Raw genomic sequence first — 24,787 nt, 5'->3', positions numbered from 1 at the left:
TGCTATCCCCATTGTTCAAACTCAAGTATTGCCTCTAATCCACCTCCACAAATCGCCTACCATAGGTGGGCATAATACTCATCAATAGTCTCACCTATTGATCCTACATCATCATTTTCTGTTCCAGATGCCCTTTCAACAATGTTACTTCCACCTAACCTTTCTATAGTCCTTTGCAGAGGTATTTGATTTCCTTGTAATTATAACCCTTTAGAAGAGTTCACCCTTAATTATGATTATTGATCTTTGTCTTATTTCTCCTTAAGAAGTGGATTTTAAACCCAATTCAATCTCACAAAAACCAACTTGTAAAGTGGGGTTTGCACCCAACAAACCCACTTAGCCAAACTAGACATCTGGAGTGTGAGATTAGATATTCGTAGGTAGTCCAACAAGTGGCGTAGTAGGCTTAACAAATCTCAGTAGGATAGACTCTGATACCATTTTAAAACGTGAATTTTAAGCCTAACTTAACTTTATAAAAATGGCTTATAACCTCGTAAAACTAGCTTGTAAAGATGAGATTTGCATATCCTTATATACTATAATTTAGTCATATCTCAAGTTGAATTGTGGGATCTCAAACACTCGTTAATCTCAACTTTAGATTTTTTTTGTCTCCTCTAAAGTCTATAGAAGTCAGCCTATTCCTTTTGGGCAAAAAATTCATCCCCTCTTTTGACAAAGACATCTTGTCCTTGTGGCCAACATCACCTCTGGTTGGCTATTTCTTGCTATGGGTTATCTTTCATGTTGAGTTGCCAGAGGTTGATATAGATGAGCCCCAAGGTTTTTCAACTTTAGGTGACTCTTGCCTATCAACTCTAATGTTCCCTATATGGTTCGAAGTTGCATCCTCATGTCTTGGTTGACTACTTGAACACTATCTTACATCATTTTAGCATGACTCATTGTGAAGCTAATCACTCAATAATATCCATCCACTTTTTATCTGGCCTATGCATTTATATACTTATCTATGTTGATGACATTGTCATTATTGCCAATAGAATCTATTTCATATGAAAGACTTGTTGAGTCTACTAAAACTTCTTAAAGTTGCTCAATCTCCCTTTGAAAGCATGCATTGAATATATTGACTAAGATTGAAATGCTTTGTTGTAGTTATACCCCTATGGATGCCAATGTGAAGCTTTTTCATATAAAGGGGGCTTAAACTTTTTAGTCTTGCTCAATCTCCATATGGTATTGTTATTTCCTAATGAAAGCGTGCATTGAACATCTTGATTGAGACCAACATGCTTTATTGTAGTGATACTCCTATGGATGTCAATGTGAAGCTTCTTTCAAATCAAGGGGAGCCCTTGGAAGAACTAGAAGGACATCAATGTCTTGGAGGCATACATTTCCTTACCCTTACTAGACCAAACATCACCTTTGTTGTTAGCATGGTGAGTCAACTCCTTAACGCTACTTGAGTTATTGACATGATATTTACAATAGTGCTTTCGATTGAGGATCATTATATGAAAACAAAGGCAATGCAATAGTTGTCTCCAATTCTAATGCTGATTGGAAAGGACTAAGCTTAGATATGAGCTCAACTTTTGGATTTAGTGTTCCTATTGGAGGGAATATGATCTCATAGGGAATCATGGAGACATTGTAAATCACTTTATTATCCGCATTGCCTCATATTCGATCTTCCATGGGTGGACCAAATACATTAATTTACACTTGGTTAGAGAGAAGGTGATCTCAGAGGAAATCACCACCAATCATTTTGTTAGCTCCATAGACCAAATAAGAGACATGTTCACTAAAGCTGTCAAAATCTCACATGTTGAATACATTAGTAACAAGTTTGGCTCAAATGACATATATTCTTAGGCTTGAGGGGGAGTGTTAGACATATGCTTTAATTATATGTAAAAATTTAAATATAGACAAATTTTATTTCTAGTGATTATGGATTTCCTTACATTTTATTTCCTTAATTATATCCCTGGTTGTACCAGTATTGGATTATAAATAATGAATTATATATGTGGGCACAGGACATTTGTACATTGTCAAATAATGAATTATAGACATGCTTTAATTATATGTAAAGAGTTAAATATAGAAATTTATTTCTAGTGATTATGGATTTCCTTGCATTTTATTTCCTTAACTATATCCCTGGTTGTACCAGTATTGGATTATAAATAATGAATTATATATGTGGGCACACGATATTTGTACATTGTCAAAGAAACAGAAAATAAAATTCGTCAACCTATACTAGGCCAAGTAACATTGAGACTAGTAAATGAAAATTAGATCGCCTAACATACTCCAAATATAAAATAACAATCACGAAGAAACCACAAATGAAAACACTACGTCTAACAGAGACTTGAGTGAGGACATTAAATAACCTTGCACCATATCCTATTAAGCATGCAAACTGATGAGTGCTAAAGCACTGGGCAGTATCTGCTATAATTGAAGCTGATGTCCGCAGGCCATTCAAGATAAGATGCTGATGAACAGTACCAACAGCAAGAAGAATTGGAATTGCCGGATGTGTTGGTTCCTAGGACCAAAAAGAAGGGAATACATTATTAGTTCAGATACACAAATCCAAAAACGTATTATATGTACCATATAGGAAGCATATAAGAATTCATGCTCGCATGAGAGGTGCTAATCTTGACCACACAATCATAATGGAGGGTTAAACTTAGACTTAAAAATAAAACAATCTTGACCATGAATGCATAGCCAAGATTTTCTCTTATCACTACATATGCCTTATGTTTGTGTAAATGAAGTCAACTAAAGAGCCAACTGCTCAAAGGGAATCTAAATGAATAAAACTACTTGCCAGCTAAATGATATATCAGATATTTCTCATTATTAGATATTGATTTTGTTCCTTATTATTGTATCTCTTTTTCATTATAAATAAGAATACACATGTGTATCCAACACACGGAATTCATTATATTCCTTCTCGATTTATAATGGTTTGTTTGTGCATGGAAAAAATATATGCTAAGGGTCTAGCCATCAGAGAAGGATGAACAATCATTGGGCTGGACAACTCAAGTTGCCAAGTAAATTATCTTTGGTTTAGGCATCGTTTAGGCCATGACTCTGCCTCATGTGAGATTAATAGCACTTCAATTGTGAAGCAGCAAGAGAACTTAAAGTTGTGGGAGGTAAAAGTCAGGTTAAGGGTTTTATAAGGTTATAGCAGAGGAATAAGTTTTAAGGTGAAATGAAAAGGAATGATGAAGAAAACGAAGTTATCATGTGCGGAAGCAGCTTGGTTCTGTACTTGCCGGTAATAGTATAAACATTAGTGTGTTTGGATGAAATGTTTGTAATGAAAGAGGAAATATGTCGCATATGGTATTTCTAATGAATGTTACGAGATTGGCTTGGGAGACTATTTATAGGAGCAAGATTGATAGGAATCATGGAATTCTAATAGGAACTTAGGTGTTATGGGATACCTAAGTCCCACATCGAGCAGTAAGGGATGTTCGGTAATATATTTAAATGTTTAGTTTTTCCCCCTAAATAGCTAGCTTTTGAGGATGAGTTCCCCGGTGATTGAATAACCCACCCAGCATCCCTTACTTACTGGATGGGAGACTTTGCACCTCATAGCACTCAGGTACAGATGAGTTCTTTTAGGTAGGTGCCTAGACAAGGAATGTTAAGTGAGGATTCATAACTATAAGGGGAATGCCTAGCACTCCTATTTGTAAATAACTTCACTTGATATCACAAATTCAACAGTCTTTATCAATTCATATGTAGAAAAAAAAAAAAAATAGCTCCAGAACATTTTCACTTTAAACAAATTTGAATTGATAATCAAATTAAAAAATGAGGAGGACTTGTCATCATCATTTGCAGAGAAAATAGTATATCATGTCTCATCTAATTACACATGTACCAAATTATTGCTTTTTCTATCATCAAAAAGAGAAATTCAGCACTGCTTATATGTGTGTGTGTGTGTATAACTAACATTCTGTGGAAAGAAGTAGGTGTCAAATTAAAAAACGAGGAGGACTTCTTGTCATCATCTTTTGCAGACAAAAAAGCATATCATGTCTCATCTAATTACACATGTACCAAATTATTGCTTTTATTATTGGGTTAAGTATGTTTTTAGTCCCTAAACTTTGGTCCAAAATTGGAATTCGTCCCTCGTCGAAACTTTGATAAATTTTGGTTCCTAAACTTTAAAAATGAATGAATATAGTTCTTTTAACCCAATTTTGTTAACTCTTTTTTAAGTTTCGAACGCATTTCTCAGTAAATATTGGAGTTGTTTACGCCGTCTGACACATTCTCGAGTCAATATTTACTGAGAAATGTGTTCGAAACGTAAGAAAAAGTTAATAAAATTGGGTTAAAAGGACTATATTCATTGATTTTTAAAGTTTAGGGACCAAAATTTATCAAAGTTTTGACCAGGGACGAATTCCAATTTTGAGTCAAAGTTCAAGGACTAAAAACATACTTAACCCTTTATTATTCACCAAAAAGAGAAAAACATCACTGCTTATATGTGTCTGTGTGTGTGTGTGTGTGTATATAACAAACATTCTGTGGAAAGAAGTAGGTGCCCTTAGACGGTCCATACCAGTGTCTCTGAACGGTCTGATAGAACAAGCAACTGGGAACCGTTTCTGACAGCTTCATCTGCAGCCTCGCAAAGCTTATTTAATGCTTTCTCCAAAGAACCTTCAATGCCCTTAGTTATATCAAAAAATGCAGGTAACACTTGTGGTTTTAACTGGGAATCTTTTAGTAATGATTCAAGCTCCCCTTCGTTCAATACTGGACTGGACAACATAACCTGCTCCAAAACACACCATCATCTCGTGGGCAAGAAAAGATAACAAAATCAAATGTGTTACTCGGCAATGGCAAACTAAATATTACAGATGCATGCTAAGATACCTGTGAAGCATTATCTGGCCCAACTTCCAATAAATTCCCTCTTTTCCCTATATTCACTTCAAGAGACATAACCAATCCTTCTCGAAGAGGATCAATTGCAGGATTCGTAACCTGTACTTTGGAAAACAGAAAATTGGGGTGGTGGCATCAGAGTGAATTAAAGAACATTATCAAGAAATTTTACATGCAAATATCAATAAGAATAGTAAATCCAAACCAAAAACTTATACAACATCAAACATAACTTCCCAATATGGTTCTGTAAATATGCATATTAAACCCCATCTCAGCAGTGCCATCTTTCTTTAGTCAGTCACGGTGAATAAAGTATACAGAAGCAACAAAAATCAGGATGCAAAAGACTTGTCTTTTTAAACAAATACAGTCAACACTAGTCACTAATTTGGAGATTCTATAGGTCCAGGAATGATGCAGAAAAATAATTATCAAGCGCTACTGATAATTTATCAAGTCAAGTAAATGTACTTATGCCTAGAACTGCTAAAGAGTATATGGTTTTCTGTATTTCATGATGATAAAGACCCACTCCTTAAAAGTTTAGAAAAAGGAATCAAAGGAAGAAAAAACACACTGATGTATTTATTATACTGTAAACGAAATCGTGAAATAGAAGGATAACAAATCCCACCCAGAGCTATGCTCCTCTCTAGAGTAACACCAATGGTTCCTCTCCTCTCTCAGCCCAAAAAACACCTCTCCCCCACACTTTACAAAATTGAATATCAAATAGAATCTCCCCCATTCCCCTCCTGATTTCTCTCTCCTCTAACTACCTGCCACCTCAACCCTTGGATCCTTCTTTCTCACATACACTTTTCCCCACCATGCCTTGGTACCATCGTGGGCTTGAGGTTGAGGGAGCCCACTCATTCTTTGGGCCTTATCAATACTCTCCTCTTGAAGAATTGTCTTGTCCTCAAGACTGAGTTCAGGAAATTGACTTCTAATTGAAACTTCATCTTCCCATGTAGCCTCCTCTGTTGTTTTCCCCTTCCAATGGATGAGCCATTGATTCATTCAATCTCTCTTCTTCATAACACTGTGGGAAGCTAGAATCGATAGCGGTTCAATTATTTCAGCATCATCATCCTCTAACCCGGTAGGTAATTCTTCCCTTGTCTTATAGTCCCCCACTGCTTTCTTGAGGAGGGACACATGAAAAACAAGATGTATCCTTGATGATGGAGGCAACTTTAAATGATAAGCAACCTCACCTATCCTTTCCATAATTTGAAAAGGACCATAATACCTAGCACTCAGCTTCGGGCATATCTTGGCCACCATCGAATTCTGTCTATGTGGCTTGAGCTTCAAAAATACCATTTCTCCTACCTCGAAGCTTATATTTGTTCTATGTTTATCAGCTTGAGCCTTCATTCGACCTTGAGCTCTCAACAAGTGATTCTTTAGCTGCTTTAAAGCCTCATCCCGATCCAATAACTCCCTCTGCACTCCTTTTACTCTGACTTCCCCCGGTACACTCCGCACAATTAGGGGAGGCCTACATCCGTACACCGCTTCAAATGGGGTAGTACCTGTTGACTCATGATATGTCGTGTTGAACCAATATTCTGCCCATGGAAGCCATAAAGCCCACCCTTTCGGTTGGTCAGTTATGAAACAACGTAAATATGTTTCCAAACATCGATTAACAACCTCAGTCTGGCCATCTGATTGGGGATGGTATGCGGTACTCATTTGCAATGTTGTTCCTTGTATCCTGAAAAATTCTTTCCAAAATCCGCTCATAAATATTGAATCCCTGTCACTAACAATAGAATTTGGGAGGCCGTGGAGTCTTACCACCTCTCTTACAAAAATTTCTACTATTCCCCTAGCTGTATACGGATGTTTCAAGGGCACAAAATGGCTGTACTTTGTTAATCTGTCCACAACAACAATAATGGCTTCGAACCCTCTTGAAGTCAAGGCTAATGTCCTCCCAAATTCTTTTTGGAATTGGAAGTGGATGCAACAATCCTCCAGGTGATGTCATCATATATTTTTGGCGTTGACATGTGTCACAAGTTCGAACAAACTTCAATACATCATTTTTCATTCCTTCCCAATATAAGTTGGTTGCCACACGCCTATAGGTTCTATAAAACCCTGACTGCCCTGCTTGTGGGGTTGCGTGGAATTCCTCTAATAACTTAGGAATCCACGAGGACTTTTCATCAATGACTAATTTGTCCTTAAATAGTAACACTCCTTGCTTGTATGTAAATCCAAGATAGGCTTATGTTCCCCTTTGCAATTCTGATATTTTTTTCCATTTATCACTGTCATGCACATCGGCCATTAATGCTTGATAATCCAACCAAACAGGAATATAGATCATACTATTCAGTTCCAATCCTTCTTTGCTTCTCGAGAGAGCATCTGCACCTTTGTTCTCTTGTCCTGGTTTATAAATAATCTCAAAATTGTACCCCAATAATTTAGCCACCCAATTTTGTTGATCCCCATTAGTTATCCTTTGCTGTAACAATTATTTCAAGCTCTTTTGATCAGAAAATACCTTAAATGCCCTCCCTAGCAAGTAAGGCCTCCGGTGTTGGATAGCTAGAACCAATGCCATCAACTCCTTCTCATACGCAGACTTAGATAAGTTTCTTGACCCCAAGACTTTGCTATAGTAAGCCACTGGTTGACAATTTTGCATTAGGATGGCTCCAATTCCAGTCCCGAATGCATCACATTCTAATTCAAATTCTTTCTCAAAATTGGGTAGCCTTAATAGCGGTGCAGTTGTAATTTTTTTCTTCAACTCTTCAAAAGCTCTCAAGGCACTTTCATTCCACATGAACACATCTCCCACATACCCTTTATCCCAAACACCTACCCAACCCATTACCAACTTTCCCCTTACAATCCAACTCGGATTATATATATATATATATATATATATATATATATATATATATATATATATATATATATATATATATATATATATAAGCTAGGCTGCATCAATAAAGCATATGAAATTTGTCCAAGTCATCTGTATGGGTACATGCATTTGGAATGCAACCAATCATAATTCTTTGACACTGCAAAAGACATACTCCACTACACAATCTATACCTGAATGTCAATTACGAGTTCCACACATAGAGGTTCTCCCACCTAATAGCCTAGTCTTTTTTGGGTTGGACTCTCCTATTGTGCTGAAGTCTTCTAGGGTCAAGGCACCCAAATCCCAGTGATGTCCATGGCTTTCTTAGTTCATAATTCACTTCAACAAGATCATCTAACATGACTTAAGTGATGCATATTAGCAAGCTCTTTCATCAAAACAGTTTTCCATGTGTCCACATCCCACCCCCAAAAAACAAAATAAGAATGAAAAGAATAGCCATTTTCAAAACAAATGCACAGAAAATGGGAGAAGCAGATGTAAAAATCTGAGTGCAAGAATGCCCACCAACACAATACCTCAGCTCATCTGGCATTGGACTAAACCATTAGTGAATTAGTTCAGAAATATAGAAACACACAAATAGATAGGGATATGCAGAGAGCCTGCGCAGTGATACACAATGAATCATAGACAAACAACAGTATCATGCAATGACAAAAATCCCATGACATTGTGAAAAAACAATAACACATTTTACATCAAACATGATCAAGACAAATGAGATAAGTAACTTTCCACTACCATAGCAAAACTTTGTCAGAGAACAAAGCAAATCAATTTATAAAAGAAATTGTAGGAAAGTACTCTGGCTTACCTGTGCAAACCGTTGCTTGAAATAATCAAAAAGCATGTGAGGTTTCTGAGACAATGCTGCCAGGGGAATATCATCTCCCATACAAAATGTGGGCTCCTTTCCTTGAGAAGCCATACTTTCAATCACCATTTGGACATCTTCACTAGAGTAGCCAAATGCCCTGGTGGTAGCACAAAAGATGAGAAAAGTAATAGCAATATGGGATGTTGTATTCTAAGCATCAATAAAAAAGCAAACACTCTCTTATCAACATGCTATAGAACATTAGCTGGTAGGACATTCAGCATTAGCTTATGGAAACCAGCCACAATCTACTAATGTTGATCCTGATAAAACAAAAGACAATAGCAACAACACAATCTACTAATGTTGATCCTGATAAAACAAAAGACAATAGCAACAACAATAATACCACTGGGTGAGGTTTTTCATATGAATTTAGGCAATACCATAATGCCCTATCAATAAATAATAAGTCATGTCTATAGACAAACTACTGACTTCTAAATCTTAACAGTTTCACTTGCAGGTTTTCTCATTCTCCCTCAGCTGTATAGAAGGATCTACCCACAATTTGATCTACTCTCCTCACTAGGTATTCTATGAGTCTTCTACGCACACGCCTAAATCACTTAAGGCAAGTCTCAACCATCTTTTCTACCAAAGGTCCTACACCATTTTTTTCTCCATTTCGTTCATTCCAAATTATGTCTTGTCTAGTAAGCCCAATCATCAAAAGCAACAACATTCTCATGTTTGCAACATTAAGTTTCTTCTCTTATGGCTTTTCATTACCCAACACTCATCCATACAACATTGTTAGTCTTATAAAACACAATTAAGTTTTTCTTTTAAACTTGAGAAATAGACATTTTTGTCACATAGCTCCCAAAGCACCCCTCCATTCAACCCATCCACTTGAACCCTAAGGTTTAAATCTGCCTCTACTTCTACGTCGTTCTCTATATGGAACTGTTAAGCGGACTTTAAACCTAATTCAACCCCATAAATCCGACTTGTAAGATGAGGTTTGCACCGACTTATATACTCTAAATTGATCTTATCTCTAGTCCCCTCATGCTCGATGTGGGACTTCCAACACACCCCTCTCACGCCGAGGTATAGACATCTCGAACGTGGAACTAAACATTTAATGGGTGGTACAATATGTCCAACAAACAACAAATCTCGCTAGGATAGGCTCTAACTAGGCTATGATACCATATTAAGAAGTGGACTTTAAGCCGAATTCAACCCTACAAAACTAGCTTGTAAGGTGAGGTTTGCACTCACTTATATACTCTAAATTGGTCTTATCTTTAGTCGATGTGGAACTTCCAACAAGCCCCCGTATACTTAAAACTGTGTAACTTCTAGTAAAGTATGTTTCTTAAATTTTACTTTTTAAGTTAGGAATGTCGAAATGCTTAAACATTCCACACTCTGCCGCTAGAGAAGGGACTTCCCACAATGTGAGCCCACTATCTTTATCTCTACTAGATTATATTTTTTCATAAGTTCAAATTATAAGTCATCAACTTTATCCCCTTGTAATTTCGCCAATTGTTGTATTTATCCCTTGTTCTTACAAATAGAGATCAAGAACACTACTCCTCCACTCTTCCAACATTTTCTTAGACTACAATTCCATTATCTACATTTGTCAGCAAACTAATACCTTTCTCACCCAAATCCCTCCATACCTCAATGAATAAGTTATTTGATTTAACTACTTTTCTGTTTGGCACCCTTAACACCTTGCTTTGTTCCAAGACTTTGACTTCTTCATCCTTATTGCGTCACACTTCACTCAATTCTACTTTCTTTCCCTAAAATAAGTGAGCCTACAATTACCCCTCACATCTCTAGCGCCCAAGGATTGGCATAACCCATCAAAGCTCTAGCTCACAGCCTTTTGGTATCTCTCTTGGCTACAACATGTCCCCCCAATATTTTTTCATTCTTACACAAACAATGCTTCATGACAATTTCTATTTACCTGCACTTTATCTAGCACACCTACATACCACCACCAAGATTCTTTACCATAGGTCCTCAGCCTTTTTTCTTCACCAAGGGTCTCTTTAGCCACCTTCCTGAATCCCTTTAGCGATTTTGTCCCATGTATAAGTATTTCCTAAGGCTTCCCCACACCATCCTCCATAACTTTGCTGAAGACACCTAACTTGCCTTTGCTGCAGCCTCTTTAGGGCGCTAGTCTCACATCAACTATATATGTGGCTAACATAGAAGTTATAAAACCCAAATGGTACTCACCTTACAGGTCAATTTTGTGAGGTTTGGTTTAGATCTAAGCCCAAATTCTAAGAGTTTAAATCACAATTCATGATCCTCACGAATAGTAAGAAAAACAGAGAACCACATCACATAGAATGCATCAGCAATAGCAGTGTGTAAAGCAACGGGGTTTGATAGGATTTATAAATATACACACTTAAAAACAAGCATTTTGTCATAAAGGATAAAAGCTAAGTAATGTTTGCATAGAACTCTCACTGTTGGTTTCTTAATACTGCCTCATTGTCCATCAGAGAGGCTGAAAGGAAGTTCCCAGGCTTCAAGGAGCGCAAATTTTCCTGGATCCACTTCCCGTATGGGTTTGATAAAGCTACTCGTTTTTTGACCTCTGTATTCTCATAGACCTACCACAAAAAACATTAGGAATGTAAAATATGCCACAAGAAAGTATATACTACTTTTTACAGGAAAACAAAACATTAACTATTTAACAAAATTACTATAAGAACACAGGGATGTGCAACCACAATTTCTAATTCACAGACCATGACCTCCCACCCCATATAATATGATTTTATCATAACTGATATAAAATTATAAATTGATTTTCTTAATCAACCAGCTATATATAAGTATTACAAAACGATGTTAGTGAAGTTCTCAGAAGTAGAATGATAGAAAACCTTGATATGATAATTTTAGTATATAAAGTTCAAAGATACAAAAAGAATACTAAATCTCTGTTTATAGAAAACTATATCTAACAAAGCTCAGTTACGAGATAAGTTAGTTATAACTAACTAAAACAGTTATACTAAAAACACAGGAAACAAACTATAGTAACTGTCTCGCAAACAATCACACTTAAACAAAACACAAATTGAGTTGTAAAAACATAAACAGCCAATAACATCGTCAAACAGAAGATACACTCACGTGATATTTCTTGAAAACTTGAAAAACTAATTCATTTGTTTTGACAGGAAATTCTTAAATCTCTTATACAACTGAATTTCATATGTAACCATAGAACAAAAATCATGAAATTAAGTGAAAGCATCCAAGTGGGATGCTACAACTGTGTTAGGAGATCCAATCGAATGAAATTTGGGAGAAAACATCAGAACAGAACATACATATTGAACAGATGGTGTCAGCAGAACAGAATGAGGACCTACGGTAACAGAATAAAGGCGGACGAAGAACACAAACCTTTCACAAGACTTCCATTGAACTAAATAGAACAGAGGATATGCAAATAATCGACAGAACAAAGTATGCAAAGAGAGAAGGTGGATTGGAGATTTTACTAAACCATTAATTATAAATTCAATAAATTGAGATTGTAACTAACTTTAGAGTTGGTTATGTGTGTGTGTGTATTTATGTGTGTTAGAATATAATCAGCTGTTACAGATTTCTAGGAAATTAATTATTGCATAATCTCATAAATTAGTGTGATTGATTCCTAATTAGTCGATGTTTTTATTGAAATTTATTCTATTCAATAGTATAAATACATATTGTGTGGTCTGCATTAGACACACAATACATTCAGAACATATACAATTCTATGATATGTATGTTTATGTATATATGTATTTGATCTTATCACGATTTTCAAGTGTTAATTTTATAATCAATGATTGTGAGATTACTTTATCCTCCAAAATGCATCTACTTGCTTTAAGACGAGTAAGATTTGAGTATGTCTAGGCCTTGGCCAAAAGAACTGGGCCTGGTCAGAAACAACACTGCTAAGCATAGGGAAGTCATGGTTTGTTACAAAACAGGTGAGAGCAATGCATGTTGCATGAATTAAGCTTCAAACAAGGTTTGTGAAAGTCATGAGTCACTCTGCTATAGCATGCAAAATAATGCGATTTTAGCTCCAATGGTTGCTTAAAAAAACAGCTCCGTTGTTTGTATCCTATAGCATCCCAAGGCTAGGATGCTATTAATAAGTATATGTTTTCTCCATTCTTTGTAGGGCTACAAACAAACCCCCAGGTTTTTGTTAAATGTGCTGGAAATAATAATAGTTAATGCACTAAGCTAGGAAATAGTATGTTCATATATCCCGTGATAAATGCATCTAAATAATGGCCTAGGAAACAGTCTCCACTGTGAGAGAGTGTGTCTGTCTGTGTGTATTTCACATGGATGGTATGCAGAACCTGTACACACTACTATGTTCTCTTGAATAAGTGTTTTCATTTCAAGTTCTCTCTTTCTCCCTAAGCTCTGCCTCTCTAAATCCAACAGAATAAGGAGAATAAAGTTTAGCTTCATACACAAAATTTCAGAATCAATAGAAAAGGCCAAGTGGAATGTTATTCAATGAATGACTTTATGTCACTTGGGAACATGGAAGTTGCATCAAATAAAAGAAAATTTCTAAGTTGGACAAATATTTAAATCAATATTAATAATGCAACAACAAGTTCAGGAGTAGAACAAGTGAAATAAGAAAAGACTCCAATACAAACCTGACCACCAGTTAAATCAACCGTTATCATCATGCCTGGACCTAAGCGGCCTTTCAAGACAACCTTTGATTCATCCACTGGCACAACACCAACCTAAAAGTGAACAACACAAGGTAAAATATCTTAAATACAATAATTGAAAGTCATGAAACTGAACTTTTGGTTTCAGAACTGTGATTGTTATCCTGCAAATAAGTTCAGGAGATGCCAATTTTCAAAAAAATGCTTTAAACAAACCAAATTGTTCTATATTCATCATTATCTTTTAAGTAAGAATCATAAAATAAAGTAAAAACATCATAAGCAAAGCAAGATCATATTCACAGGACGTGCACAAAGAAATCAATAGAAGAAAGGTCAGATACTAATATCTGAAATACTGTTCATCTCTGTTTAATTTAAAAACTTAATGCGGTATTAATTGGAAAGCCACCAGCAAAAGGGACGTAACAGTTTAATTTTAATGTACCAAAGAAAATGACACGAGGTGAGATAATAGAAGATTTAGTGAGATGAAGTTGAACAAATCTTGGCTTTTCCCAGTTCAAATGGAGCCAAAACACATATTCACCCAAAATTTCTCAACTTAAACAATAGAGTAAGACTGTCATCTAAACAGAGACATCATATAACATTATATTAATTACAGGGGATAAAAGTTTGGGACTTCACCTCTGAGGCAACATAGACCATATTGTCTGATGTTCGCCAATACCTTGCAGGTCTAAGTCCATTACGATCAAGGCATGCACCAACAGTTTTCCCATCACTGTGACAACAATGGGATTACCAGCAATCACCGAAATGGCAAAACAGAAAGATCCAAAGAATAAGTTTTTTCCTAACTTCTACATTATGTTCACACTGAATATCCCATTAAATACTACTATAGCAAATAACCATTAAAATCAATCAAGAATCACATTGCAAAACAACACGGAATCAAGAACAAGTAATTCATTAAAGAGTTGCTACACGAGAGTAAAACAATAATCACGCGGAAATTTTTTCTTGGACACCTAACCCTCTCCCTTCCATAAGACTTACAAGTTACATGGATTAGGAGGACCATTAAATTCTGGTTTTGGTATACTAACCACACTTTGCAGACTAGTGTTACCTCTAACATTTTTTTGTCACTTGATATGAATAAGATACAGTGACAGGCGAACAAGTCAATCATGTTCCCATGGATTACTTTTTAAGCATTTATACCTGAACAAAAGCAAGGCTGGTCCATCCCAAGCTTCCATCTGACCCTTGTAGTAGTCATAGAAATCAAGCGCCTAAGAAGTAAAAACAACATTAAGGACACTTTCATGCAGAATTTGAAAAGAATTGGTTCAAAAGATTGTAAGAAATAAAAGATAAGATGCAACAAACATAACAGACTCTGCATTTCCGGATTTTTTACCCGAATGGTGTAGTTTTGCAGATAAATTTCGAGAATGGGCAGATTTCATTTTTATTACAGCTTTTGGGTAGGTCGTACATGAGTGAGACGACTTTAGGCTAAGAAGTCGTGCCCCCATGCTCACGATTTCAAACTAGGCTGAAAAGTAAAACTGAAGTTGTATCCAGGATAACGACTTCCTCTTTTTCTTTTCTTTTTTTTTTTTTGAAAATCAGAAGTTGCTGAAGGGAAAGACAACTTCACTTCACTGTATCTGCAAAGTCGTGCTGCACCAGAATGGCTTTCAATGTATGAAATTGGAAGTCGTGCCCATCAGCACGAGTTCAGTTAGAATGTCAAAATGAAGAAGTCATTCCTCAGTCATCACAGTTTTCAATTTTTTTACATGGAATTGGAAGCCGTGGTGCATGTGCATGAGTTCAGTTAAGATTCAAAAATAAGAAAGTCGTGAAAGCGGATAACAACTTTCAATTTTGTATTTCCAATTAGAATTCGAGCAAATGGAAAACTATTTGAGGAGAAATATGCATAAGATAATTTTCTGCAACTACCACACCTAGTCATTCTTTATTCAGAAAGATATTTAGCAGCTTTTATGCTGCATCACACTTTTCTAAACTTAATATTATTCATTCCATCAATCTCACTCATCTAATTCTATACTACTAGTGCTCTTTCCACAGTTCCACTAACCTATTCAAAGCAATGATGGAAGACCCACCTTCTCCCACTGCTTCGGTGGCACTAACTTTCATTTTGAAAATATTTTGTCTAGTTTCTTTCCCTCTGTCTAAGTCCATCAGTTCCTTCACTCAGTTACCCAACTCGGTGATACTCACTAACCCTTCTTTGTTCCCCTTCACACCCAAACCCACCTTCATTTCCTCCACCAAAATCACCTTGTTCAGCTTTTGCTCTGCATACAGAGGCCACGCCACCATGGGCACCCCTTCACACACAGCCTCAAAACACTTGACGTCCACCTGCAGTGACTCACGAACTCTTTCTACAATTTCCCCTACCATTTACTTTATTAAATATATTTGGTTAAAATAACTTCCACCTAAATTTCATAAGTAATAAACCAAACAATTAACCTTTACAGACCAGCTTTTGGTTTTAAAAATAAAATACAACAAAGTCATTACCACCCAAAAGGACTTCAAACGACTTCTTTGTTATATGACTTACAGTAAGTGATAAACTGACAGAACATGTTTTTCTTATTTGGAAAAATAAAGTTCACAGAACATACAATAACAAGCAGGGATATATAACCATGAGATTGGACAAGTCAGTTACATAAAACAAATACCTCAGGATATTTGATTGTCAGAGTTGGATGATTTTTATAAGCCTCTGGAACAAGAATCATCATAGCTTCCTCGGGACTTCGACCACTTCTTATCAATAACTGAAACATAGTGGACCATTCATCTCAAGATATAAACATGACTATTATAACAATTCTAGAATTTGATACACAAAAATTAATAATAAAAATAATTATTATTATAATGATGATGATGAGAACAAAAGAAAATCTAAAAAACAGAGGATATTGAAAACAAAACAAATTTTATATGTTAAAAAGAGGAGTCCGTAAGAAACAATACAATCAACTCAGAGCAACCATCGAAATTTGGACTATCAATTTCTTTCTTTCGGTTTTTTTTTAACAATGTTTTACTTTAATAAAAGACGAAATACATTAAAGAGAAAAAAGAACAATAGAAATAAAGAAGCATAAAATCCTCTCATAGAGCAAGCGAAAAGAGAAAGCAAAACATGGAAACATATGAAAAGAGCTTAGTCCCTTGTCCCTATGAAAATCATGAAAAGAAAATTGAAATAGTTACAAAAAGCCAATAAATATGTAAAATCACTTTGATCAACCCTATTAAGCATCTTAGTCCAAACAAAAAGTAAGCGTTTCAATAGGAGCATTACCTAACAAATAACTTTGATATATTGAAATTTTAAAAAATTGGATTATGAAAAATAATTTGAAATAAAAGATAACATTACAAGTATAACCATAAGTGTAAAAGGATCATATATATTAAAATTTCAACAATATATTCCAAAAGAATCATTATTATCAAGATCCTCAAGCAGAAGGAATTAATAATTTAAATTCGGTTATTGACATACTTCTGCAGCACTGTCAAGATTTGCTGAGTCTGATGCCTTTGGATTTCCATAAGGACGAATTTCATTTTCACGGCCTCGCCATACAGGTGATTTCAATGATGGTTCTCGTGATTGCATCCAGTTCAAGTTCCCCTGCACAAAACATGTGGCAATTTCATAAATCAACCAAAAGAAAAATTTTATAGCGTTTTAATGTCAAAAAACGCAACCTGTATGGTGTTGATTTCTCCATTATGACCAAGAAGCCTCATAGGTTGTGCAAGAGGCCATCTGGGACTGGTATTTGTGCTGTACCTTCGATGATAAATGGCAAAAGGGGACTTGTAAAGATCATTTTGAAGATCAGAATAAAACAACCCAAGCACTTCTGAGCGAAGCATCCCTTTGTAAACTATGGTTTGATTGGATAAAGAACAGAAATAAAGCTCATTTCCCCAACTTTCTGAGCTTACTGCTTTTTCAATCAATTTCCGACAGATGTACAGTTCTCGTTCAATGTCATCAACATTTTCTTCTTTCACAATCTTAACAAATACCTGTTGTATACTGGGCATGGTCTCCTTTGCATAATAACCAACAACAGAAGTATTTACAGGGACAGGCCTCCAACCAAGAACCTCAAGACCTTCTTGCCGAAAAATATTTATGATAACTAAACCCAAAAAAAATGTAAAATACATGTCAGAACATAAACAGGTGTATTAGAGTGCAAAATTCATATTGACCAATTTAAGAGAATGTAAACTAATATATCATAATTGACTTATCATGCACATAAAGTATTTATGAAGACAAGATGCACCACTAGTGTTGCCCAAAGCATGTTTGCATGGTCATATACAGGCTTCTTTTTCTTCAAAGAGGAACTAATAACAAGAATGAAGGGTAGCAAAAGTCCTAACAGAATTAAAAAATAAAAAAAGAGGGAGAGAAACAAAATAAACAGCAAAATTTAATATAGACATCCCTAAACTTTACCATTTTTTCATGTGGCCACCTTGAACATTTTAGTATAAATAAGAGGTTAAGAAAATTTACCAAGTCTGCAAATATATGCTTACTCCATGAAAATTTTTCACATGAGCTGTATATAGCCTTTAATATATGTGAGAAAGAGCATTTGCCCACATCGTTTTTTAAAACATTAACGCTTTCAACTCAACTTTTTAATTAGTCAGAAGTTTAACATGCTCATATCTTTTGTTTATTCTATATAGAGGCAGTCATGGGCTTAAGCAATAAATAATAGGGCAAAGAGGGAGTATAACACTAGAGTAATAAACATGATTGCCCTTTGTATCCCTCCCGCAACCGATTCTTCTTGTTCAACCTTTTTCTTTCTACTTTCATACACTAGCAGGTCTTTTATATCAAGGCTCATTATCATTTTCTTGCCCTCTTTATCCTTTCCAACTATACACTAGCATAATGGCCCTAATGTAAAAGCTTTTGTATATTTTTATTTTATTAAAAATCTTATGTTCAGATTTTCACTGTGTTTCACTCAACCTCACAAAATTGACTAACGAGTTAAAGTATGCACCAACTTATATATAATTTGGTCTTATATCTAGTTTATGTGGGATCTCCAACACAACTCTCCCACACACCAAGAACTAGACATCTAGAACATGAGACTAGATATTTGTAAGTTATTTGATAGTGACTAAATAATCGGTGGCATAACAAGCCCAACAAATCATACTAGAGTAGACTTTGATACCATTTTAGAAAATGGACTATAAACTTAACTCAACTTCACATAGCTTAATTATAAGATGAGATTTACAGCTACTTATATGTTATATATTATGATTTGATTATATCTTCATTTGACATGTGATCTCCAATACATACCTAAGCGTCATGGTCCACATATTTCGAGCTTAGGACTGGATATTTGTGGGTGATCCAATAGCAAGTGACATAATAGGCCCAACAAATCTTACTAGGATAGGTTCAAATAAGATCTTAGAAAATGGACTTTAAATCTAACTCAACTGCACAAAACTGACTTACAAGATAAGGTTCCAAGATGAGGTTTAGACTCACTTATATATTATAATTTATCCATATGTCAATTCGATGTAGGATATCCAATATAGTTTTAATTAGACATTGGTCCCTTATTTTTTAAAGTAACAAAGTTAGGAAGATGTAAGGGAGGTGAGTGTTATTTCTAAAATAAGCAGGGTACAGGTGCAAATATTGCTAACCTCAAGGTCCTTCCATTGTTAAGAAGCTTCCATTATTTGGAAAAACTTTGGCATTTTCAATTAATATTGGGTTTGTCTCAAGGATATTCAGAAGCTCTTGTTCATTAATCTGGAAGGATTTAAAACTGCACAACAAAAAGCTCTTGGCTCTCAACTTACAATTATTTAGCGTATACGGTTGGAATAGAATTCTTTTATGAACAGATGAATTTGAAAAATATGATGTTGAGAGTTTCATCATTTGAAATGGTTTCAATTAAACTATGGGTATGACTGATTTTACGACTTATATTTTTGGTGAATCCATGCTATAATGCCATAGCCAAAGGGCACTACAAAGCACCACACATGATAAATATAAGGTTTAAGACAACTACATGTTTAACAATGAAAATAAAGCTCCTATATAAATTCAGTTCCTCTTCAATACAGTAATTATACTGAAATACAAAGATACATAAAGTAAAGTGATACCAAACAGCATATGCTGTACTACACAAACTATGATGCAGCAACAAAGATTTTACAATGTATGAACTCTTATCATTTGTTTTATTCAATGTCTTGATCGAAACATGCTTCAACTACAAGTTTTACAAAGATTGTGGTTCATAGGTGTTGAAGATATGATTAGAAAGGATGAGGCACATTGAAGATTGATTGTCACTTTAACAAAGAGAACGTCACGTTCAGGAAATAGCACCGTTCTCTGGTCATTTTTTCTTTCTGAAAGTTACCATGTCCCCTGAGCATTTTTCACTTTCCAGCAGCCACTGTGTCATTAATCCATTTTTGTTTTCAGTAGCCGTCATGCTCTCTGACCATTTTTAACAAGCTTGACTCATATGATACATAAGCTTGAAGGGAAGTGTTAAAAGATATGATTTAAAAGGACGAAGCATATTGAAGATTGATTGTTATTTTGACATTCAAGTCATATCTTTAACAATAGGCTTGTATGACATTCACACGTCATCAATGACTAAGTAAATTACAGAATAGCATGCTCAATCAATGAAAAATCTTATAATGAGTTTGAATCTAAATAAGTCCCACAAAAAAAACTTATAAGATAAGGGTTATCCCCTATTTGTATACTCATTTCGAGCTCTATTTCTAGTCAATGGATTTTTCCCAATATATTTCCTTGCAGTCCAGCATCAATGCCCATGTGTGTGGATAATATGGTAGGCAACTTTTTTTGTAAGGGATGAGATAGACTTTGATACCATCTTGTAATATGAGTTTGGTACAATTTAGCCCTACAAAATCGACTCATTAGCTTACTGTGTTTCAACAGTCATACATACTCTTTATAGACTCTATAATCGAGGTGAAACTTAGATTTTTTCCTAGAAGAAATAAGGAAATTTTCGTTACACAAAAAAGGGGAGAACATCATGCAGCATGCATTATGCAACACGAGTCAACAAAAGTTACAAACAATTAAACATGCTTATCTCAGGTAAACCACAAACAAAAGACATTATTGGAGCTCAACTAATCATCAAAATTTCAAAACAGTAACACATTAACCTTTCTTCGCCTCATTGAGAAGTTGTGCATCTTTGGGTAAGAAAACCATTCCAACACCAGTATGCAATTTATCAAAGGAAGCGATCCCTTGTTTGTTGGCCCAATTGTCAAGTAGATCCCATGGAACTGCAGTCATCAGCCCTGAACCATCCCCAGAATCATTATCAGCTCCACAACCACCACGATGTTCCATACAACTTAAAGCATTTAAAGCATCCTTGACAATCTCATGTGATCCCTTATTTTCCAAATTGGCAATGAATCCAACCCCACAGGCTCCCCTCTCTGATAGTATGTCCTCCAAGTTTGCAACCTGTCCAACAAGTGACTAGGATACTCAACATGTTATCGTGTGGATTACATTACACAATATCTAACAGTTGATTAGAAAACATTTGAAAAATTATGTTATAAAATAACTCAGACCCCACAATGGTGGAACTTCTATGCATCAGGCCAGAGTCACCTAATTGAGAAACAAACTGCAAATTAAAAACTATAATACAACAAGAAAAAGATGTAACACTCATTCTATGTTCCAGTTTATTTAGAAGTTATGATGATTCATAGAATAGTTAAACCAAATTCACACTTAAACAAGATTATACTTGTTACTTGTCCATTGCTAAAGCAGCATTTAAACAAAATTGAAAGTGGAGAACATATGTTGGTTCAAGTCGTAAGGATAAGGATCTTGGTTGTATCTTGTGAGTGGACAAAATATGTATTGGGAGAGCTTTTTACTGTTAAATGGGTCAAGCCAAAGTGACTCAAATTAGTTGTAGACGTGTGGTCCAATGTGGCTTCCAACCAAGGGTCTAATACCAGAAATATCCCATTAAAAAACAAGCAAACAAACAAACAAGGGTACATTCAAGTACAACCAATTGCTACCATTGTACACATGGATTTGATTTTGACCAAAAAGTCGATAAGGAATTTTACACATTCATGAATTAATAAAATGACACTCACAATAACGTTTGTTTTCCTGTACATTTGCTAAAGCATCATTTAAACAAAATTGAAAGGACAAACAAGGATACATTTAAAAGAGCACACTCGGCTGGTGGCTTGCTATCATTCTATGTATGATATGATTAACATCTCCAGTACATTTCCAGAAAATGCAACTAGTAATCTGATATTGTAGAACGCATTCCATAATAATATATATAAAATAATTTAATTAACTAAAAAAAACTTCATCAGTGGTAAGCTCTAGAGCCTGGAAGCTGCACTGTTACATTCTTCCCACGTTATTGGAATTTCTTAAAAGTGCAACTTCATTGGGAGTTGGATAATTTAAACCTAATGGCAGATATTCAACTGTACATGTATGAGTTCAGTTCCACTGAAGGATATAATACAAAGTTAAGGATGAACATAATCGGTCAATTAGTCATGTAACTAACTAGCTAATACAAACTGACCATCAGGGTCCTCTATGTTTTTCCAGACACAGTTTCTGACAATTAAAGTGTCTTCACAGCAGGCAGGCAGATTTTAGAATTTAGATATAGTCTTGCTTATTAACAAAGTGGCTGAAGACATAGAAAGGGCAAAACATCATGGTTTGCATTTGAGAAAGCTTATAAGGTAGCACGGATACTGACACGACACGAATATGGACACTCTAACACATGTAGTCTCCAAAATCTAGGACAAAGGGAACGGATCTACATGTTAGATCATTATGTATCTACATACTAAAAATCATCAACAAACAAGATTAGTCAAAAATAATAATCCAAACACATATCTAAAAAGTAGTGATAATATAATGTGTTCCTTATTTCCATAATCATTTTAGAGACTTATACAATAAATTTACAAGTTTATGGAATTTCTAGAGAATCATTATATTTGTCGTTATTATCAACGTGGTGGTGAAACCATGTCAAAATTATGTCACAGGCAAAAAATATGCCTTCAAATTAGACACTTCACCTTGTATGAGTGTCATGTCTACGTGTCGGACAGGGTGACACACTATTTATGAGATGCGAGTTACATATGACTAGGCAAGTTGGGGAATATTCTTACATATTTGGCATTGAATAAAGACATTGGAGTTCTAAAAAAAGTCTCCAAAGTCTTCATTTCAAGGTGACTAATAAGATGAAGGAAACCTCTATTCCTTGCTTTGGTCTTCATGAATGATGTCTCTTTGTTTGTTTGCTTTAAGATGTTTTCCTCGGAGATTGTATTAAGAACATTCAATTAAGGACTAGGTCTCTGGCCTCGAGTTTCCAGGTAATACAAATTCTCTTTCTAGACGAAGATAAATCACTTTTGGAATGGTCTTTTCATTCCAAAGTTATCTGAACCTATCTCTTGGTAAAAAGAAATCAAAGAGCTCCTACAAAACACTGTTCCTCGTCTAAATGAACAGCAATTACGTCAAAGAAATTAGCTACACAAAACATTCTCCAGTCAACTAAATAGCCATGGCATTCTGCTATAGAAACCTCCCCGCTTATAGCCTAAAGTACTAAGTAACTTCATATCAAGATGATAGTGAATAATCATGTCAGTGAAATGAGCTTGTATATAGTTACTTAGAGTTCTTCTTCGTTCAACTTCGATTTTGATTCTAACAGATTCAGTCTCTCGCGAGATTTTCTACAGTGTTGCGTATTGCGATGACAAGATTGACTGTAGAACAAATCTGACAGTGTTTTCCTCCACCTTTCAATCTTCCGATCACAACTCCTCATCTCCTCAGGAAATAGTAGGACACAGGAAAGTAATCAAAAAAATGCTACAAGAAAGCAAAAGCAGACCTGCGGTTTGGAATCAGAAGACGAGGAAGCAGACGAAGCATGGAGACGATTGTCGGTTGTGCGGTCGATATGGAGAACAGCTTTGACGGCTGAACGAGGAAGCGGTGACGGCGAGGGGAACGCTCTCAGTTTGCGAGTTCGACGCTTAGGTTTGCGGCGGAGAGGGACGAGGTCGAGGAGGAGATGAGCGTTGTGGAGGGAAGGGAATGGCTCAGAGAGGCGCAGCACGTGTGGGACGGAAGAGACGGAGTGCAGCGCCATGGTGAAAGAGTGATGAGAGTGAGAGCGTGAGTGTGTGGAGAATAGAAATGGAATAGAGTGGGTGAGTGAGAATTAAGATAAAAGGGAAAAGAGGGAGAGGTCAGGAAGACGCTGAGTCACAGGGGAAGTGTCTGAATCACACACACGACACCAACTCCAAACCTCACTCTCCTCTTCCTCTCTGGACCTGATCTCAAATGTGCGCACTCTCTTTGCGCCACTCTCCCGGCTGGGTTTCTGCACTCTGTGCTGCGTTCCACACTTACTTCCTGGGTTCCCTGCAGTGCGCGCGTGGGATACCCATCTTCCTAGATTCCAGTCTTATTGGAGGAACGTGATTCTCTCTCCCTCTTCTTCACTTTTTGTCGTGCCATTAAATTCAAATATTCAAATTCCTAATCATGAATCATGAGGTTTATTTTATTCCCACAAAAGAAAACTCAAGAAGCAATGTAGTTGTTCTCCCACAGTATAGTTTGACTTTATATTCATTAATAGTTTATTACATTCAATGAACAAATAAAGTTTTAAATATATTTTTAATATTTTCTTTATATTGTAGATCTTATAAGAAAAAAATATATTATGATTTTGTTTTTCTTTGTTAAAATACATAAAACTGTGTACATCATCACAATAAAAATAAGGTAAGTTTATTCAACTTTTAAATAATACATACCACTTGTTTATTTGGAAAGGTTAATGAAGACGACGGAGATGGAAAGATAAAGAAATGTAAAGAAGAAAGTAGAATTCAGTTGATAACAATAAAAAAATCACTTTGCAATGGCATAAAATAAAAAAAAAATGAAATTATTGTAATAAGATTGATATATGGGCACAATATGGTATCGGATGCACCAGATTATTTTCTTAAGGGAAGACCTTAGGATCGGAGAATCTCTGTCGATCACACGTTTCCTTTGTTATAATAATTCAATGATAGGATACCTTTTTTTGTTTAATTTTGTATTTGAAAAGAAAA

At 35.5% G+C, this 24,787-nt stretch overlaps 1 protein-coding gene across 2 annotated transcripts in view; it reads right to left on the bottom strand.

Annotated features, from left to right (window-relative positions):
• LOC114186821 (ferredoxin-dependent glutamate synthase, chloroplastic) overlaps positions 1-24,078 on the bottom strand; it is a 33,069-nt gene extending 8,991 nt beyond the window's left edge. The window contains exons 1-13 of one of the 2 annotated variants that reach the window (XM_028074860.1): positions 23,542-24,078; positions 20,756-21,083; positions 17,213-17,655; positions 17,004-17,135; positions 16,165-16,263; positions 14,651-14,721; positions 14,108-14,204; positions 13,436-13,528; positions 11,205-11,350; positions 8,688-8,847; positions 4,930-5,040; positions 4,610-4,825; positions 2,382-2,539 (exon numbers count right to left, since the gene is read on the bottom strand). In XM_028074860.1, coding sequence (XP_027930661.1) covers positions 2,382-2,539; positions 4,610-4,825; positions 4,930-5,040; positions 8,688-8,847; positions 11,205-11,350; positions 13,436-13,528; positions 14,108-14,204; positions 14,651-14,721; positions 16,165-16,263; positions 17,004-17,135; positions 17,213-17,655; positions 20,756-21,083; positions 23,542-23,802 — 2,315 coding nt within the window. In that variant the 5' untranslated portion in view covers positions 23,803-24,078. The remainder of the gene's footprint in view (positions 1-2,381; positions 2,540-4,609; positions 4,826-4,929; positions 5,041-8,687; positions 8,848-11,204; positions 11,351-13,435; positions 13,529-14,107; positions 14,205-14,650; positions 14,722-16,164; positions 16,264-17,003; positions 17,136-17,212; positions 17,656-20,755; positions 21,084-23,541) is intronic. The other variant, XM_028074869.1, reaches the window with a different exon arrangement.
• Between the last annotated feature and the right edge of the window lie 709 nt (positions 24,079-24,787).

This window comes from Vigna unguiculata, chromosome 1 (genome assembly GCF_004118075.2).
Source record: "Vigna unguiculata cultivar IT97K-499-35 chromosome 1, ASM411807v1, whole genome shotgun sequence".
In the NCBI taxonomy this organism is placed as follows: domain Eukaryota; kingdom Viridiplantae; phylum Streptophyta; class Magnoliopsida; order Fabales; family Fabaceae; genus Vigna; species Vigna unguiculata.
Note: the sequence above shows the minus strand (reverse complement) of the source record. Positions and strands in the feature narration are given on the sequence as shown.